The sequence below is a fragment of the Diabrotica undecimpunctata genome, chromosome 1 (genome assembly GCF_040954645.1).
Source record: "Diabrotica undecimpunctata isolate CICGRU chromosome 1, icDiaUnde3, whole genome shotgun sequence".
Lineage (NCBI taxonomy): Eukaryota > Metazoa > Arthropoda > Insecta > Coleoptera > Chrysomelidae > Diabrotica > Diabrotica undecimpunctata.
In genome coordinates, this window is record NC_092803.1 from 57,034,055 (window position 1) to 57,050,238 (window position 16,184).

Sequence of the window (16,184 nt, forward strand, 5' to 3'; positions counted from 1 at the left end):
GTTATTTCTACTTAACAGAACAAAATGAAAGGTAAGACGTGTCAAAGGTACCGGACGCTAAGGGGTGTGCGGTTCAATACCAACCAAAAAAAAATAATTAACGCAAATAGGACACCACGTGAGCTCAAGTGCGTGCGCAGAAAATAATATAAAAAAAATAAATCTCAAATATATAACCCCCCCTTAGACGCAGTTTACAAAATTAAAATAGGTATGTGTAAATATTGAATTAATAAAATAAACCGCAAATTATCTTTAAAAAAAATCTGTAAAGTATTTGTAAATATGAAAATAAAAACTAACAGCAAATAATCTTTAAAAAAAAACTATTGTATTCCGCAAACCAAATTAGACGGTGCTTAAATCTTCCGTTGAAAATTAATTATCGATCCATACCTCGAATATTCATATACTTCACCGCGTGGAATTCCAGTTATAGTTCAGCGTGTCTTCAATCCAAAATCCCATACGCTTGTCGCTGTACATAGACTTGTGTGACAATGTTGAAAAGTTAAAAATTACAGCCAGACGGAAAAATACGAAGAAGAAGAAGCAGAAAAAAACAAACAAACCAACCAACCAACCCTGAAGCAAGAAAACATTAATTACCATCTGTGTCTAAAATAATTATTTGGAAATAAATATATTGATTTTAACACTTTGTTTATCTGCCTTTTGGCGATAATGGAGCAATACAAAAAAAAACTTGTCTCCGAACTTGAATGTATGAAAACTGATAAAAATGTGAATAGCTTTTTAGAGATGGGATAAAAAAATAACTACAACTTTTTAATTAATTAAAAACGAAATGTTCTAACACTCACCCTTCTTAGCCAGATTAGGGGTTTGAAATATCCCAAATTGGACCGAAGCGTAGCCGGCTATTTGGACTCGTGATTAAGGCTAATTTCTTGATCTAAATACGACTCCCGGTATTCACGTGTACTGTAGATCCGCTTTTTTTAGCGAAATTGTGGATATTCCAAAAAAAACCCTTCCACGAAGGCAGCAAATCCCCTTGAATATCCACACGGTTCGGACTAGTCCAGATCCCACATGGAACAGCAGCAAAAGCAAAAAAACAAAAATGCCGTTTTTAATCTAGCCCAACCTTTCAGTAACACTCTCAAACCTGGAATCACTTTCTTTCCGTCGTCTTTCCGAACACTTGACAACTTGACACACGGAGGTCACCGAATAGTACCGAGATTCAAAAATTTCAATTTTATGATCCCAATTCTTCCAAGATAACTCTAGAAAGAACGATCTAAATTAGTTTCTTCACAAAAAAGAGGACGTGTTCCCTTAACTTCAGCACAATTTGCCAGACATTACCCCTATTTGAAAATTACTAATTTTATTTTCGCCACCTTGCTTATAATATATTATAGGCAACCGCTCTTACACGTCCTGAATTATTTAAATTTTGATAAAATAGAGGTGGGACTTTCTACTTTAAATTTGGAACGTAACAAGTTGGATAAAAGCATCTTGATACTTATTACATTTAGCGCATGCGTCTAGAATTACTGATCTAAATGGAACGCGCATCATTATTATTTTAATATTTTAAAATAATAATGATGCAAAATTAATGTCCAAACAGAATTTGTAAAATTATAATTAACTAATGAAAAAAAAATTCAATCAATTTGAAAGTTAAAAAAAATATTGAAAATATCTAAGTACAAAGTAAATTTCAAAACTTAAAAAATTGATAATTCCACTATTAAATTGATTTTTATTAATAATTATTTGTAAAATGTTAAAGGAATTCTACAAATTGAATTTTACCTATTGATAAATAGAAATAATATATTTTGAATTTGATTATTAATGTAATAATAAATCAAATTTTTCTTATATCTGAACAACCATTATTTATGCAATATAAATTTAAAAATCTTTTTATTGTAATAAAAAATAAGTAAAATTACTATTTGTTATACCAAAAATATTTAATAGTTAACATTATAAAATTACTTTAATTTAATAAAATATCAAATATCAAACATTTATTCAATTAAAAATTAATTCGTAAAATATTTATATTTAAGAAAAAAATGTGATTTGTAAAGTAAATATGACTTTAGTTTGAAAAAAAAACATTATCATAATATCATTTTAAAACTACAAAATATTCTATAAAAGATTCAGACGATGACGTAGAGTTTTATCAAATGTTTTAGAAAAGTTTTTCTAATTTTTTTTTCTTATCGGAAAAATCGTTTAAAAATTTTTGGAAAAAAATCATGGTATAACTTACAGAAAATCGAAAGGATTCTATAAATTAGATTTTACCTCAAAAAATTACGAAAATTTTCATTTACGGAAATTTTTTTGGAAAATTTTGAGGAAAACTCTACTTGACGCTTCTCAGAATAGTAACAGAAGTGAGCATACAAATTTTTAAATCAATCGGTATAAAAATACCATAATAAAATCAGTTTGAAAATTGTTACCGAGACCTAAAATGCGCAGGCAAGTGGTACATTTGACCCCGTTTTATGGCTCTCTGTACCAACCCAGCTGTCCGCTCTTTAGGATTTAGAGTTTTTAGGGGCTAAATAATGAGCCATGAAAATGGCGCACATATTACTTATTGTTAATTTTTCCCCAAAAAATTGCAATTTCATCCCTGTCCGCCACCCCTTATGTATCCACTCTCGCGTCCGCCCTTTGGGATTTCGTCTAGTTATACCAAGATCTTACTCTGGACAAATTTTCAGCCATATTATCGATCGTTAATTTTTCCGAAAAAAATTACTTCATCCCTGTATAGCCACCCCCTGTACCACGAGGGGCGTCCGCCTGTAAGGCAAAGTCTTAACCCAGTTACAATGAATATATTCCAATAGAGAAATGTCATATTACTGATCAGTTCAAAATTTCGGCTCTATCTCTTGGACTATAAGGAAGCGATAAGTGGTTTGACAGCATAATAACTGCTTGTGTAGTCTAGTTTTCACAGTGATTCGAGACAACCTATTTGGGTGGAGTTTTGACTTGTTCTTGAATGAATTCAGAATCCAGCAGCCCGCTGAAGTATTGGATTTTTATAATATAATTATTTGACAACCTTTTGTTGGCCAACCACCTAGAGCGGAGTTGAGCCGAAATACATTGATTTCGTATGTTCCGTTTTAAATTCGTTCAATCTGTGTAGTAATTAATATAATTTCATATATCATCAGTTGGATTTTCCTATATTAGTGGTTAGTTGGACTTCTGGTCAATGTTCAGTTTACCATTCGCGAGGAACCGCAAAGTGGGCGACGCCTGGTGGTAGATTACAAAAGCATCCACTTCGGGAAAACCTTGAAATTGGCATTAATTTGTATACATATTAGAACTGGTTTATATTGTAATTAACAATGACTTCGACTTCAAAAAACTATTGCAGTGTTCCTCAATGTTCATCCTGTTATAATAAAAAAAAATCCATACATAAAAGTTTATCAATGCATTTTGCGAATTGGCAAACCTATAACCAAGTACATAACTGTGTGCAGTTTACATTTTACTGAGAACGATTAAGTGTTGATTAAAATATTATTTATATTTTAATATATTTGTATTTAATTTACTTTATAGTAACACCTGAAACTAAATTGAGAAGACTGAAGAAAGATGCTGTTCCATCAGCTAAATTGCCCCAAAGGTCTCATGAAGTTATTAGTAGAAAACGTAATTTACAAAATATAACGTAGCCAGCTCCAAAAACTGCGTCATCCTCAACTAAAGATCTCTGTCCACCTTGCAACCACAAAAATAATTGAGACAATGTAAATTTTACTTTCGATGTTTCAGACATACTGTAAAAAAACAAACATTAAATTTTATTTTTATTCAGGTTTGAGAGCCAATTGCCGTACGTATAAACTCGAATCACAAACAAATAAACTTTGAAGAACGGACTCCAACTTTTACTTTAACAAAACACACGTGTAAATGATTTATATTAAACGTTTTATAGCTTCGAGATCAAATGACAAAATTATTTGTTTTCCCGAAGTTATCTCCCATCTTTGAAATCTTGAGCGCCCCCTGTCGGAATTGGCTATCGCGAATAGAATGTTTTTAAATATACAGATCACTATAATGGTGACTGCTCATATAAGTTGTCATACGTCAGATATCATATTAATATTTCCGTTAAGACTAGGAGCCATTCTGTCTCCCGCCGTTGCCCACAATGTAACATCGACACAATTTTTAAACTGTTTGTCCTTTGTCTAGTTAGACTCTGTTAGTTTTTGTGTAAATGTATTTATTTTTTAAAACATCCATTGGCGTCCTGGATAGCCAACATTTTTGGCGAAGTAAGCCTAAAACGTTATATAAAACTTTTTTATCAACCATCAACTTTTCATCAGCTTTTTCGAAGTTAATTACTTTTCTCGCTAGAAAAAACGTTTCATGGCTTATTTCAGAAGTCCCTGAAGATGCTCTGAAGATGATGCAGTAGAGAGAGTAGCAACACTGAAGTGGAACTGGGCAGGTCACGTGGCTCGAATGACAGATAATAGATGGACAAAGCGGATACTGGAATGGAGACCAAGAGATGATGCCTACCGAAGCAGAGATCGTCCACCAACACGTTGGACTAACGATCTAAAACGTTGTCATAGGAATTGGATGCAAGAGGCACAAGATCGAAATAGATGGAAAATTATGAGGGAGATCTATGTCCAGCAGTGGATAAGCGAAGATTGAATGATGATGAAGATGCTCTGAGCGAAAGTACTTTGGCAAGATTCAGTACTTGAGCATTCAACCATATATTATTTTAAATATGCATTTCTTTAGCCTTCTAATCGGTACTATAGTAGAAGCCACAGTTAGAATGCAGTGTTGGTCTTACGGCACGCAGCGATGCCGCTCATGGCACAGTGGTAGGTGTGTGATAGTTTGGCGATACTTTACTCATTAATTTAACTGAGTTAAATAAGAGAATAAACAAAAAAAACCAATTAATTCCAGAAAAAATGCCTGTATACATAAAATATCTAATACCTCGTAAATACTTAAAAAAAATGCAACTAGTTTACCCTATACGACACGATAAACATATATACATAAAATACACAAGATCATAACTGAAATGTACGGTACGAACAGTACTAAAAAAACAAATGAGCATTAAATCTAAGATATTTCTCGTTAATAAATAGGGGAAGGTGAGGTAAAATGGGATACTTGGGTAAAACGGGATAGTGCCTCTAGCGGCCTACCTATGACGTCAGCCGCGGTGAAAAATACTTAAAACATTCGTCTAATGCGCCTTGGCTTGTAGTTCGAAAGCGCCGTAGTTCAAACACCCGACCTCGTGCTCAGACCAAAATATGTGTTTTGACAGGTGCCTGATGTAATTTTTGGGTCCCACGTTTTAAGCTGTAACTTTTGTTTTAAACAAGTTTTTGAAATAATTTTTGAACTCAGATGATGTGTAGTGCCCTGCGCATAATGTGAATAAGAGTGTTTTTTGAGTGAACCAACTCATATTGAGCATACAAGGTAAGTTTTTCTTTTTAAACAGCATGTGGGGTAAAACGGGAAATAATCGGGTGGGGTAAAATGGGATATCCCGTTTCACCCCTTATGTGAAAATTCTATAGTTAAAACACTTTTAAAAGCAAAAAATATTCAAGTTTGTTTAGGGTAATATAAGAATAAACTTAGAAGAATTGTTTTTGTTTCAGATGCCTAGAAATTACCAACGAAAAAACCAAAAATGGTCTGAATAATCTATGGCCAGCTCTCTGGAAGCATTAGAAAAGGAACTTGTGGATTTCTAAAAGCATCCAAAAAATATGGAGTTCCAAAATCAACATTGGAAAGGAAGGTTAAAAGGAAGAAATAAATCCGCAACAGGTCATTCTAAATTACTTGGGAGCCGACTGCCTACATTTCCTCTAGAGTTGGAGCAGCAATTGGTAACATATGCAAAGAATATGGAAACTATGATGTTCGGTCTTACAACTCGTTCCATCCGTAGCTTGGCATATCAGATGGCAGAGAAAAACAACATCAAACATCATTTCGACAAAAACACCAAGTTGGCTGGGTGGGAATGGCTTCACGCTTTTTTGAAACGGAATAAACTTTCGCTCCGTTTGCCTGAAGCAACATCAGCTGCATGTGCTCGAGGCTTTAACAAGGAAGCAGTTTCATCATTTTTTGACCTTTTGGAGCCTCTTCAGGAAAAAATGAACTTTCCACCCTCCCGTATTTTTAACGTTGACGAAACCGGGATTACAACAGTTCAAGGTCGTCCATCAAAAGTGATTGCTGTCAAGGGTGGAAAACAGGTCGGCACCCTAACATCTGCAGAACGAGTGGAGCTTTCTACTGCTGTAATCTGCATGAGTGCCAGTGGAATATTTGTTCCTCCTATGATCGTAATTCCCAGAGTTCGTATGAAGCCGCAGTTCTCGGAGGATGCACCGCCAGGAACCTTAGTCGTTACTGATAAATCTGGTTGGATGCAGCTTAACTTGTTTGAACAATGGTTTGACCATTTTCTTTATCACATTCAATAATCAAAAGAAAACCCATCTCTCTTAATCTTGGATGGCCATAAAACCCATACACAAAATATTGCTATTATTGATAAAGCACGTGAATATGGAGTGACAATAATTTGCCTACCTCCTCATACGAGCCATAGGATGCAGCCATTGGATGTTTCCTTAATGTATCCGTTAAGTACATTTTATACGCAAAAAATAGAAGTGTGGCTGAGACATCATCCAGGGCGATGTGTAACTATCTCAGAGGTACCTCACCTATTTGGAAAAGCTTACCTACGAGCATCTACTCCATTAAATGCCATTAATGGTTTCCAAAAAATAGAAATTTTCCCACTGAATCGTACTGTTTTTACCGAAGAGATGTTGGCTGCAGCTTTGCCTACTGATCATGAGCCAAATATTGAAGAAAACATATCCATCTCCTTAAAAAGTCAATCCAAAAATGACCAGCCTGTCGAAGAACAAGTTACCCCAGAAAGACAAAATAATGAATCTTCTAAAGATTTGCTTATGGACATGTCCTCAATAAGCACTGGTTTAGGTCTATTTTCTCCGGAACAAGTTGTTCCCTATCCAAAAGCACCGCAAAAACAAATTAAGCAACAGAGTAAAAATAAAGGTAAAACTGTCATATTAACAAGCACCCCTTATAAATAAGAATTGGAGACATCTCTAGCTACCAGAAAACTAAAATTTAATGTTAAAAATGTTAACTCAAAGATCAAGATTAAGTCACTAAAGCAGAAAACCGTAAAAAAAGAAAATACTTCCAAGAGGATTAAAAACAGTGACAGTAGTGCAGATGAGGAATGCTTTTATTGCAACAATAGATATTCTTCAGACAAAAAAGGAGATGGCTGGATACAATGCTGCAATTGTAAAAAATGGAGACATGAGGCTTGTGCAGGAGCTGACAGCGATGATGATGTATTTATTTGCGAATATTGCAGCAGATATGATTAAGTTGAGAAAAATGTTCGGCATTATTATTCCTATTAATATTTAAGCAAAATTATCGGTATTATTATTCCTATTAATATTTAAGCAAAATGTTCGTTATTATTATTCCTATTAATATTTAAGAAAAATGTTCTGTATTATTATTCCTATTAATATTGGGTTTTTTGGCTTTAACCCATCGTTATTTCTTATTTAGTTAATTGCTCTTTTTCGTTCCTTTTGAATTTTTGAGTTTAAGTTGTTGTATTTTGCATAAAAATAAAAAAAAATTAAACTTAAAAAAAAGAGAAACTTAATTAAAATAACATAGAAAAATCCTATCCCATTTTACCCCTACGGTGTATCCCGTTTTACCCACACAGTGGGGGTAAAATGGGAAATTGTATTGGTGTTAAATTTTTGCATATAACTTTTTTATACATTTATAAAAAAAAATCTTTTTTTGTGTTTTGATACAAAAATAATGAGTTTTCACTGTGCCAAAATATGAGTAGCCTCCAATACAGAGTTTCGGTATTATACAGCCTTAAACGTTAAGTATCCCGTTTTACCTCACCTTCCCCTACTAATCGCAATTCATATCTAAATCGTCCTCATCCTCTGAATCATCTCCTATATTAATTATCACCGGTTCAATATCTTCCTGCAAATTGTCCACCGCAAACATTTGTTCTTCTACTTTCTTGCCGTGGTTCACATAATTATGCCACTACTCTTTAGGTACGCGTTGGTAAGATTTTTTATCAACCGCTCTACCGTTTTTTCTTTAAAATTGACGTTGTTTGAAGCCACATACTCTTTAACTTGACTTCATACCATTTCAATCGGGTTCAGCTCGCAATGGTAAGGCGGCAGTCTCGAAATCTTAACGCCATATTTTTCCGCAATTGTTTTAATTCTGTACTTCTACTCGTCTCTAAATGCGACCTCAGTATCCAGTAATTCACTTTTTAGGTTAGGTTAGGTTAGGTAATCTTCCTCGAAGAAAATGTTCTTTTCGATTAGCCAATCGTTAATTTGTCTTTTGTTCCACAATTTTGTTGGGAAATCAAATTTGAGGAAGTGGTGTGACGCGTTAGCCATAACGACAACGTTTTCTTTGTGTGGCAAGTTTGGAATTAACGTCTTCTCAACCATTTTTCATATAGATTCCCGTCCATTTCGTCGTGGTAATCAGCAGTTCCCTTCTTGGACAAGAAAGTTAATTCGACCCATGCCACAAAACCAGTTTCGCTTCCAGCATGAAGAACAATCCAGGACCTCTTTGGGTTGGAGCTTTCAGTCCAGCAGAGAGTCTTTTTATGGAGGCATTTCTTGATCGTTGTGCCCCTCCATTCCTTTTAGACTGAAGCACCGACGTTAATCCAAGACTCATCGGTATAAACAAGGTTTACATTATTCTTTTTCCTCAATGTTTTTATCTGTCTGACGTACTTGTGTCTCCAGGTTATGATATCCTTTTTTTCCATCATTATCGAAGCTCGACCTCTTTTACCATATTTAAAACCCGTATCATTTAGTTGTCTACGAAATGTGGTTTTCGAAAAAGCTGGTAGGTCCTCATCATCCTTCACTCTGTTTATTATGCCGTCGACGGTTGGTGGTATGTTTTCAAAAAAAAACCATGGACAATTTTTCTTATTCGAGATTTCACTCCCTCATCGTAAGTATTCTCACGTGAATTGGACTGAAAACTGTTTTTCTTCCTTTTTTTTTACCGGTTTCAGTTCGCCTTGCTGGGCCTCTTCGCTCATGTCATAAATTTTGCGAACACTCACACCGCACATTTTCGAAACTTTTTCGGCAGTAATAGTCAAACACCACACTTTTACTTGCACACTAAAAGTAATACCCTGTTTAAAATTCCCGACAGATATTGGCAACGGCTCCATGATGTAGGTACTTTCATCCGCTTGCGAAAATGAAATAGAACTGAGCTTTCATAGTTTTTGCTGACAACCTTTTTGTCTAATGGCCAGTACCCAAATCGACAAAAAGACATGTTTGCTTTTCGTGGACAATGAGGATTAAAACTGATTCGCTTCTCCTAATGACTTTATAATGATCTTTATATCCCAAAGAATGTGTTTACAATGAATAACAAAGTTAACTTATCTATATATATATATATATATATATATATATATATATATATATATATATATATATATATATATATATATATATATATATATATATCGATAATGAGTTTTTGATATACAGTATACTCCCTCTATACGAGGTTTTACTGATAAAGAGGTACATGAGATGTCCCGTGAAATTTGTATTCAACTATAACCCCCTATATCGAGACAAATTTGATTATAACGAGAGAAAATAAGATCAAAAAACGGTTTTTTTACGTTTTGGCCCGGCCGTGGCTATAAATAAATACCCTTTTTAACTGCCGCCCACAATAAACTTCTTCGGAAATTTACAATTTATGATTCACAAGTGTGATTTTAGGGGGTTTACCATTCGCACCTAATAATAAGAAGGTCCTAATAGACAACATGTGGAAAGTGCTTTAAACGTTGTAAGAAACTATCGCATATTGCAGAAGCAATAGTTTATGTTATCCTTGAAAGTACGCTTTATACAGATTTACAGAATACAGGTTTTTTGTTATAACGTATATCATTGACAATAAAAGTAAACAACTCTTTTTTGTTTTAATGTGTTTCATTGACAATAAAAGTAAACAACTTTTTTCAAAAACGCCACTCAACTTATATTGCTCCGAATGGCTTCACTATAGGAAGTTAATGTTTTAGAAAACTACATATTCATATGTATGCACAGTATTATTGTTGTTTGATATAACGAGATAATTATTCTGCCTTTTCAGTTCTCGTTATAGAGGGAGTCTACTGTATTTTGCTTTTTTTATAGTATTTTTCTTCATGTTATTGTTTAGTTCGACAATAGTAACTCTCTTATTTATACATCAATGATGGAATCATGCTATAGTTGAAATAATGATAGTTTTTTCTACAACCGTAGGCAATAGTTATGTGCGCGTATACTCCAGTCTATGATTCTTAAATCTGGTCCTGATGCGCCGCTCGGGGCAAACCGGTAACGTGGTCAGCCGTTCTCACGTGAGAAATACATTGCTTATCTTACCTGCACTGCATTCTAACTGTGGAAATTACTATAGTACCCTAAATAAACATTTTTGAAAATATAATAAAATTATTCAAAGCTAAAAAATTACCTATTGGAACTGTCAGAAAATTGCAAACTACCATAGGACATTTTAAACATTTTCGAAAAATAATTTTAAAATTTCAAGACATGTTGAACATTATTTAGATATTAGGCGATTCTAGCATAGTACTTTTATTGGGTATTACAAAAATATGTAGGTATGACTGTTGAAAACACACAAAATCATTCATACTCTCTAATTTATTGTATATAAATAAATGATTTTATTGTACAATATTGATTTTTCTTTACCTTTTTTTACACTTTTTTGAAAATATTTAATGAAAATAAAACAGATGTTTTATATAAATACTATTTATTAACAATTAAAGTTATCCAAGTCATTTACAACTTTAATTTTATAATAATATAAATATTCTCTCATAGCTTGGCTGGTGGAGAAATTTCACAAAACGCAGTTAAAGCTTCAAACGGACCATATAAATGAGTACTTGTACAAAAATATAAAATATACAACATTTCTATAATATTCATGAAAATTTAAGCTGTCCAACAACGATATGCGATGGGTCACTATACTATGATGTACTTGTAGAATTTGTGTGATGTCATTTTCATCTAAATAGTATTTTACACCATGTTTTTCAATGTATCTTGCAGTAGTCTCCACGCTGAAACTCGATAGGATCATACTCATCTGCATAAAATCGGCAAATCATCGGCAAATCTGCGTAGAAAAAGTCATTCATCTTTTGTGTAAACAGAACTTAACATTCATATATTAATATATACATATTACACAATGTTTTAGCTATAAATTGTCGAGCTTGTGCTTCTGCATCAACCAATTCAATTTAAAAAACTATAAATATCCTATATCCCATCGACTTACATATTATTTCATAGATCCATCACAATAATAGTCAGGTGTCGAAGATGAAGGTGTCGCATATTCCATATCCGTTTTGGTTCATAAGCAGTGATTTTCAAGCCAAAGAGTCGCTTTATTATCGCTATTACGGCCTGTTCTTCCGTGCTTTTTCAATTCTCTATCAATGGTAACATTCTGTATTTTTTTTCAATACGTTATTCTTTATGATGTGATTGCTTTAGTCGTCATTTTAGTTCATTTATAAACAGGGGTTTGATTTTGTTAAATCTAGTTGGAAAAGCTTGATGTCTCAAATATCCACAAGCATCTGGATGAAGACCGGTATATTCTAAAAATTTTTTGTAAATTTTTGTCATCTGGCGTAAAGTTTTTAGGATTCTTATAAAATAGTAGATTAGATGGTGCAGAAGAACTACTGAACTTTCTGTCATCAACCAAGATATTTTAAAAATCAAATTTTATTTCCTTATTCTCTCTTAACCAAACATCATATTTCCAAATATACTTTGGACCATATGATCTATCAATATCTGTAAATCATGCAACTATTTTTAAAAGTATGGATTTTCCTCTTCTTCATCGTTTGTTGGTTACTCAACGGGGTCATGAATGGATTCTTCACTGTGTATAGTCTCATCTTTTACATATTTCTTTAGGGAGCTCGGCTACGAGTATTGTACAAGGCAGCGTATAGTCAACTATGAGTGTTATAAATAGAGTTGTTAATAGAAGGAAAAGACATTGAGTCAAATAGAGTTAAACAGAGCTCAACGTATTAAGCACTTTGCTGAATATATTAGAAAAAAAGTATAATTCACTTAAGAAAATGCAGACCAAAAGAGAAGAGCAACTTGAATCAGTTTTAAAGCCCGTAACCGAGCTCCTTAAAGAAATAGTTAAGTATGTAACAGGTGAAACTATACACAGTGAAGAAGTATTCATTCATCACCCTGTTAAGTCACGCAACAAACGCTGAAGAAGCGGAAAATCCATACTTTCAAAAATATTTGCATGATTCACAAGATATTGACAGTTCATATTGTCCAAAGTATATTTGGAAATATGATGTTTGGTTACTAGACAATAAGGAAATAAAATTTGATTTTTTAATTGATTAATTTAAAATTTTTAGAACCTACTGGTATTCATCGCGATGCCCGTGGATATTTAAGACATACAGCATTCCCACCTAAATTTACCAAAATCATCAAACCTCATAAGGAATAACATATTAAAAAAAAATACAGAATGTTATCATAGATAGATAATTGAAAAAGTATGGAAGAACAGGCCGTAATAGCGATAATAAAGCTACTCTTTAGCTTAAAAATCACTGCTTATGAACTAAGAATAATGTGGAATATGCGACACCTTCGTCCGAATCCTGACTACTACACCGACGGCGATGGATTTTTTATGAGTTTAAGGGAGGCCCATGTCCAGCAGTGAACGAGATAAATGAAGGCTGGATGATGATCATGATGATGATGATGGATCTTTGGAATAATATGTAACATAAAGTCGACGGGATAGAGGATATTTAGTTTTTAAATTGAAGCATAGTAGCGTTCACTCTTATATCAACACAATGCCTAAAGAATGTTATATGTAAAGTATGCAATATGGTTAAAACGTCAGGAGCAATACAATAAAATTACTATAGAAAATGTCACACTGAGAGTGCAGTACGGGTAAGATACGACAATGCTTTTCTTATGGAGAATAAACGCGCAGGGTTGTCGGTTTTCTCCAGCTGTTGATTGCTCATTGTCTCACAGGACCGGCTTGGATAAAATGCATCTGCCGGCAGTACGAGTAAATTATTTTATATCATGTATACGTATACAATAGAATAAAAAGGCATTGATGAGTTATTGACAACGAAAACTATGAATTTTGCATATAAAACGTCAACATGAGATATACAATTGAATCATATTCATAAGAGTAACATTTGAACACCTCTCTACAAGAACAACATACAATAACTGTAGTTTTAATGTTTTACATAAAATAGAAAAAACCTACATAATTTCTAGGAAAGAATTTGGAAACTTGGAAATGATATTATTTATAGATATTATATATAATATTCAAATTTCCAATTCTTTCATAGAAATTAGATTTACTTAATGTAAGTGCTGCTGTAAGACGTACTTCGTTGATGACTGGTGTTAGCGAAAGAAGCATTTACAATTTCAAAAAAGAAAAAGAACAGAGTGGAACGTTGAAATCGCCAAAAAAACGTAAAAAACGAGTGTGTCAATCAAATTTTAGAATATTCACATATGACGAGGGTGTAAGAAGTATTCTACGGAAAATTGTTCATTGTGAATTTTTCATGAAAAATTTGCCGCCATTCTTAAAGCATATACATAACTTCATACAAGGTAATGAGAATATACAGCCGTTGTCTCTTTCTACTTTATACAGACTTCTGAAAGATATTGGATTTGTTTATAAGAAACGTGGCCGAAGAAGCATCATGGTGGAGCGAGAGGATATTATTCATTGGCGCCATAACTATTTGAGAACTATACGACGTTTGCGAAAAGACCATTGCAATATCATATATTTGGACGAATCGTGGGTTAATGTTGGCCAATCTATAAATTACGAATGGTGCGATACTACGATACAAAACAGTCGTGATGCTTTTCTCAAAGGTTTAAGTACTGGCTTAAAAGCACCTACTAAACGAGGTCCACGATATGTTTTATTGCATGCAGGTTTTTCAGGAGGTTTCCTTCCTGGCACACAGCGTGTTTTTCTGGCAAAGAAAAATGATGGTACGCCAGTTGATCGACGACGGTTTCGCACGCGTCACAGAGCAAAATTGGCGCAATTATGTCACTCATGTTGTTGAGAAAACGGAAACTGAGATGTGGACTGCGGACAACCTGCAAGATGACGTAGACCAATTGATAATACACGCGAACACAGGGGAGAGTAGCGAAAGCGAATCCGACATCTCGGATGTAGAGGACGACTTTAGTATAATTAATTGAATATCTGTGAGTAACCTCGATTATTTTACACTGTATAACCAATAAAATGCATTTACCAGTCCAATCAGAGTATGGGCTTTTCGGATATTGGGCTGGGTGCACGGAAATCGAGTTCCCGGAGGTTCCACCCTGTATATTTATAGCTATCAAGAAATGTAATTTAAAATATATTTGTTAGTTTAATAAAGTATAAATATAATATAATGTTAAATAACTTACGCTATAAACCTTATACCTGCTCATCTGGTCAAGTGTGGGCAAGGAAAAACATTATCCCATATGGAATAACACAAAGTTTCGCTGAAAACTACCAGGTTGCTATGCCAAGGAACTAGGTAAACTTATGTTGTGTGTAAAAAATGCGAGACTGCATTATGTTTTAACAAGGACAAAAACTGCACTTCAGATTTCCACAAAAAAAAATTTCATAGTAGGTGTTAAAATTTCGCAGTGATTCAAGTGCGCAACTTGTTTTTTTAATAACATCGCCGGGATTAAAAAATGTGCAAAGCTTTTTCGATATTCCCGTTCCTGATAATTTTTCACATATTTACAAAAGAAAAAGTTTTTCTTAGATATTGGGCTGGGTGCACGGAAATCAAGTTACCGGAGGTTCCACCCGGTATATTTATAGCTATCAAGAAATGTAATTTAAATAACATTTGTTAGTTTTATAAAGTATACAGTTTTATAATAAAATTCTCGCTAAAAATTAAAGTCTTTTTATTCAAATTCATGCCTCTTATTTGGCTACTTGAAGGCAATTATTTTATCAATATATTATTTTATAATAAATAACAGAGCCCGGCGTAGAGATCTGGGTACGGTTCTGTGACTACCACTTGGACCTGTTTGTATCGCCAAGCACAAGGCATGATATCCGGCAATTGTGCATTCCTATATTAGCCGTACTGCACTCTCGGTGTGACATTTTCTATAGTAAGCGTATTAAATACATGTTGTCTGCAATACAATTATGAGCACTATGTTAAAAAGCAATTATGAGCAAATGTTAAAAGAATTCTTCTTAACTACTAAAAATCAATTGGAATTTAAAAGAATAAGGGCTAAATGTACATTTATTATTAAAAAAATCAAGCAAGAGTCATGGCAAAAGTTTGTTTCAGAAATCAATAGATCTACTCCAATTGGTCAAATCTGGAACATGATTAGTAGTATATCTGGACAAATTTACATCACTCCATACAGTACTTAATAAAAGACCACTAGACATTTACGGAATAATACCTAGGGAATGGCTCCGTTCGACCTTTATACTACTGCCAAAAAAGGCAAATACAAGGGAATGCAGCGAATATCGTACGATAGCTTTGATGAGTTATGCTCTAAAACTGTTCCTGAAAATAATCCATAATAGTATCTATAGGAAATTAGACGTAGACATCAGTAACACTCAGATGGGATTCAGAAAAGGGCTGGGTACAAGGGAGGCTCTGTTTGCAATGAACGTTCTCTCACAGAGATGCTTAGACATGAACCAAGAAATTTACACCTGCTTTATTGATTTCGAAAAGGCCTTTGACAAAGTACAACATGAACCACTAAGACAAATTCTAATAAAGAAAAATATAGACAGCCGAGATATTCGAATTATATGCA

General features: G+C 33.7%; 1 protein-coding gene across 3 annotated transcripts in view; it reads right to left on the reverse strand.

The window, feature by feature from the left end:
- The window catches only part of LOC140449581 (glutathione S-transferase theta-1-like), a 56,299-nt gene that overhangs the window by 14,868 nt on the left and 25,247 nt on the right, over window positions 1-16,184 (reverse strand). The window contains exon 5 of one of the 3 annotated variants that reach the window (XM_072542814.1): window positions 11,065-11,391. The exons of the other annotated variants lie outside the window; for them this stretch is intronic. Coding sequence (XP_072398915.1) covers window positions 11,309-11,391 — 83 coding nt within the window. The 3' untranslated portion in view covers window positions 11,065-11,308. Of the gene's footprint in view, window positions 1-11,064; window positions 11,392-16,184 lie in introns of those variants that run through there. 3 annotated transcript variants of the gene reach the window in all.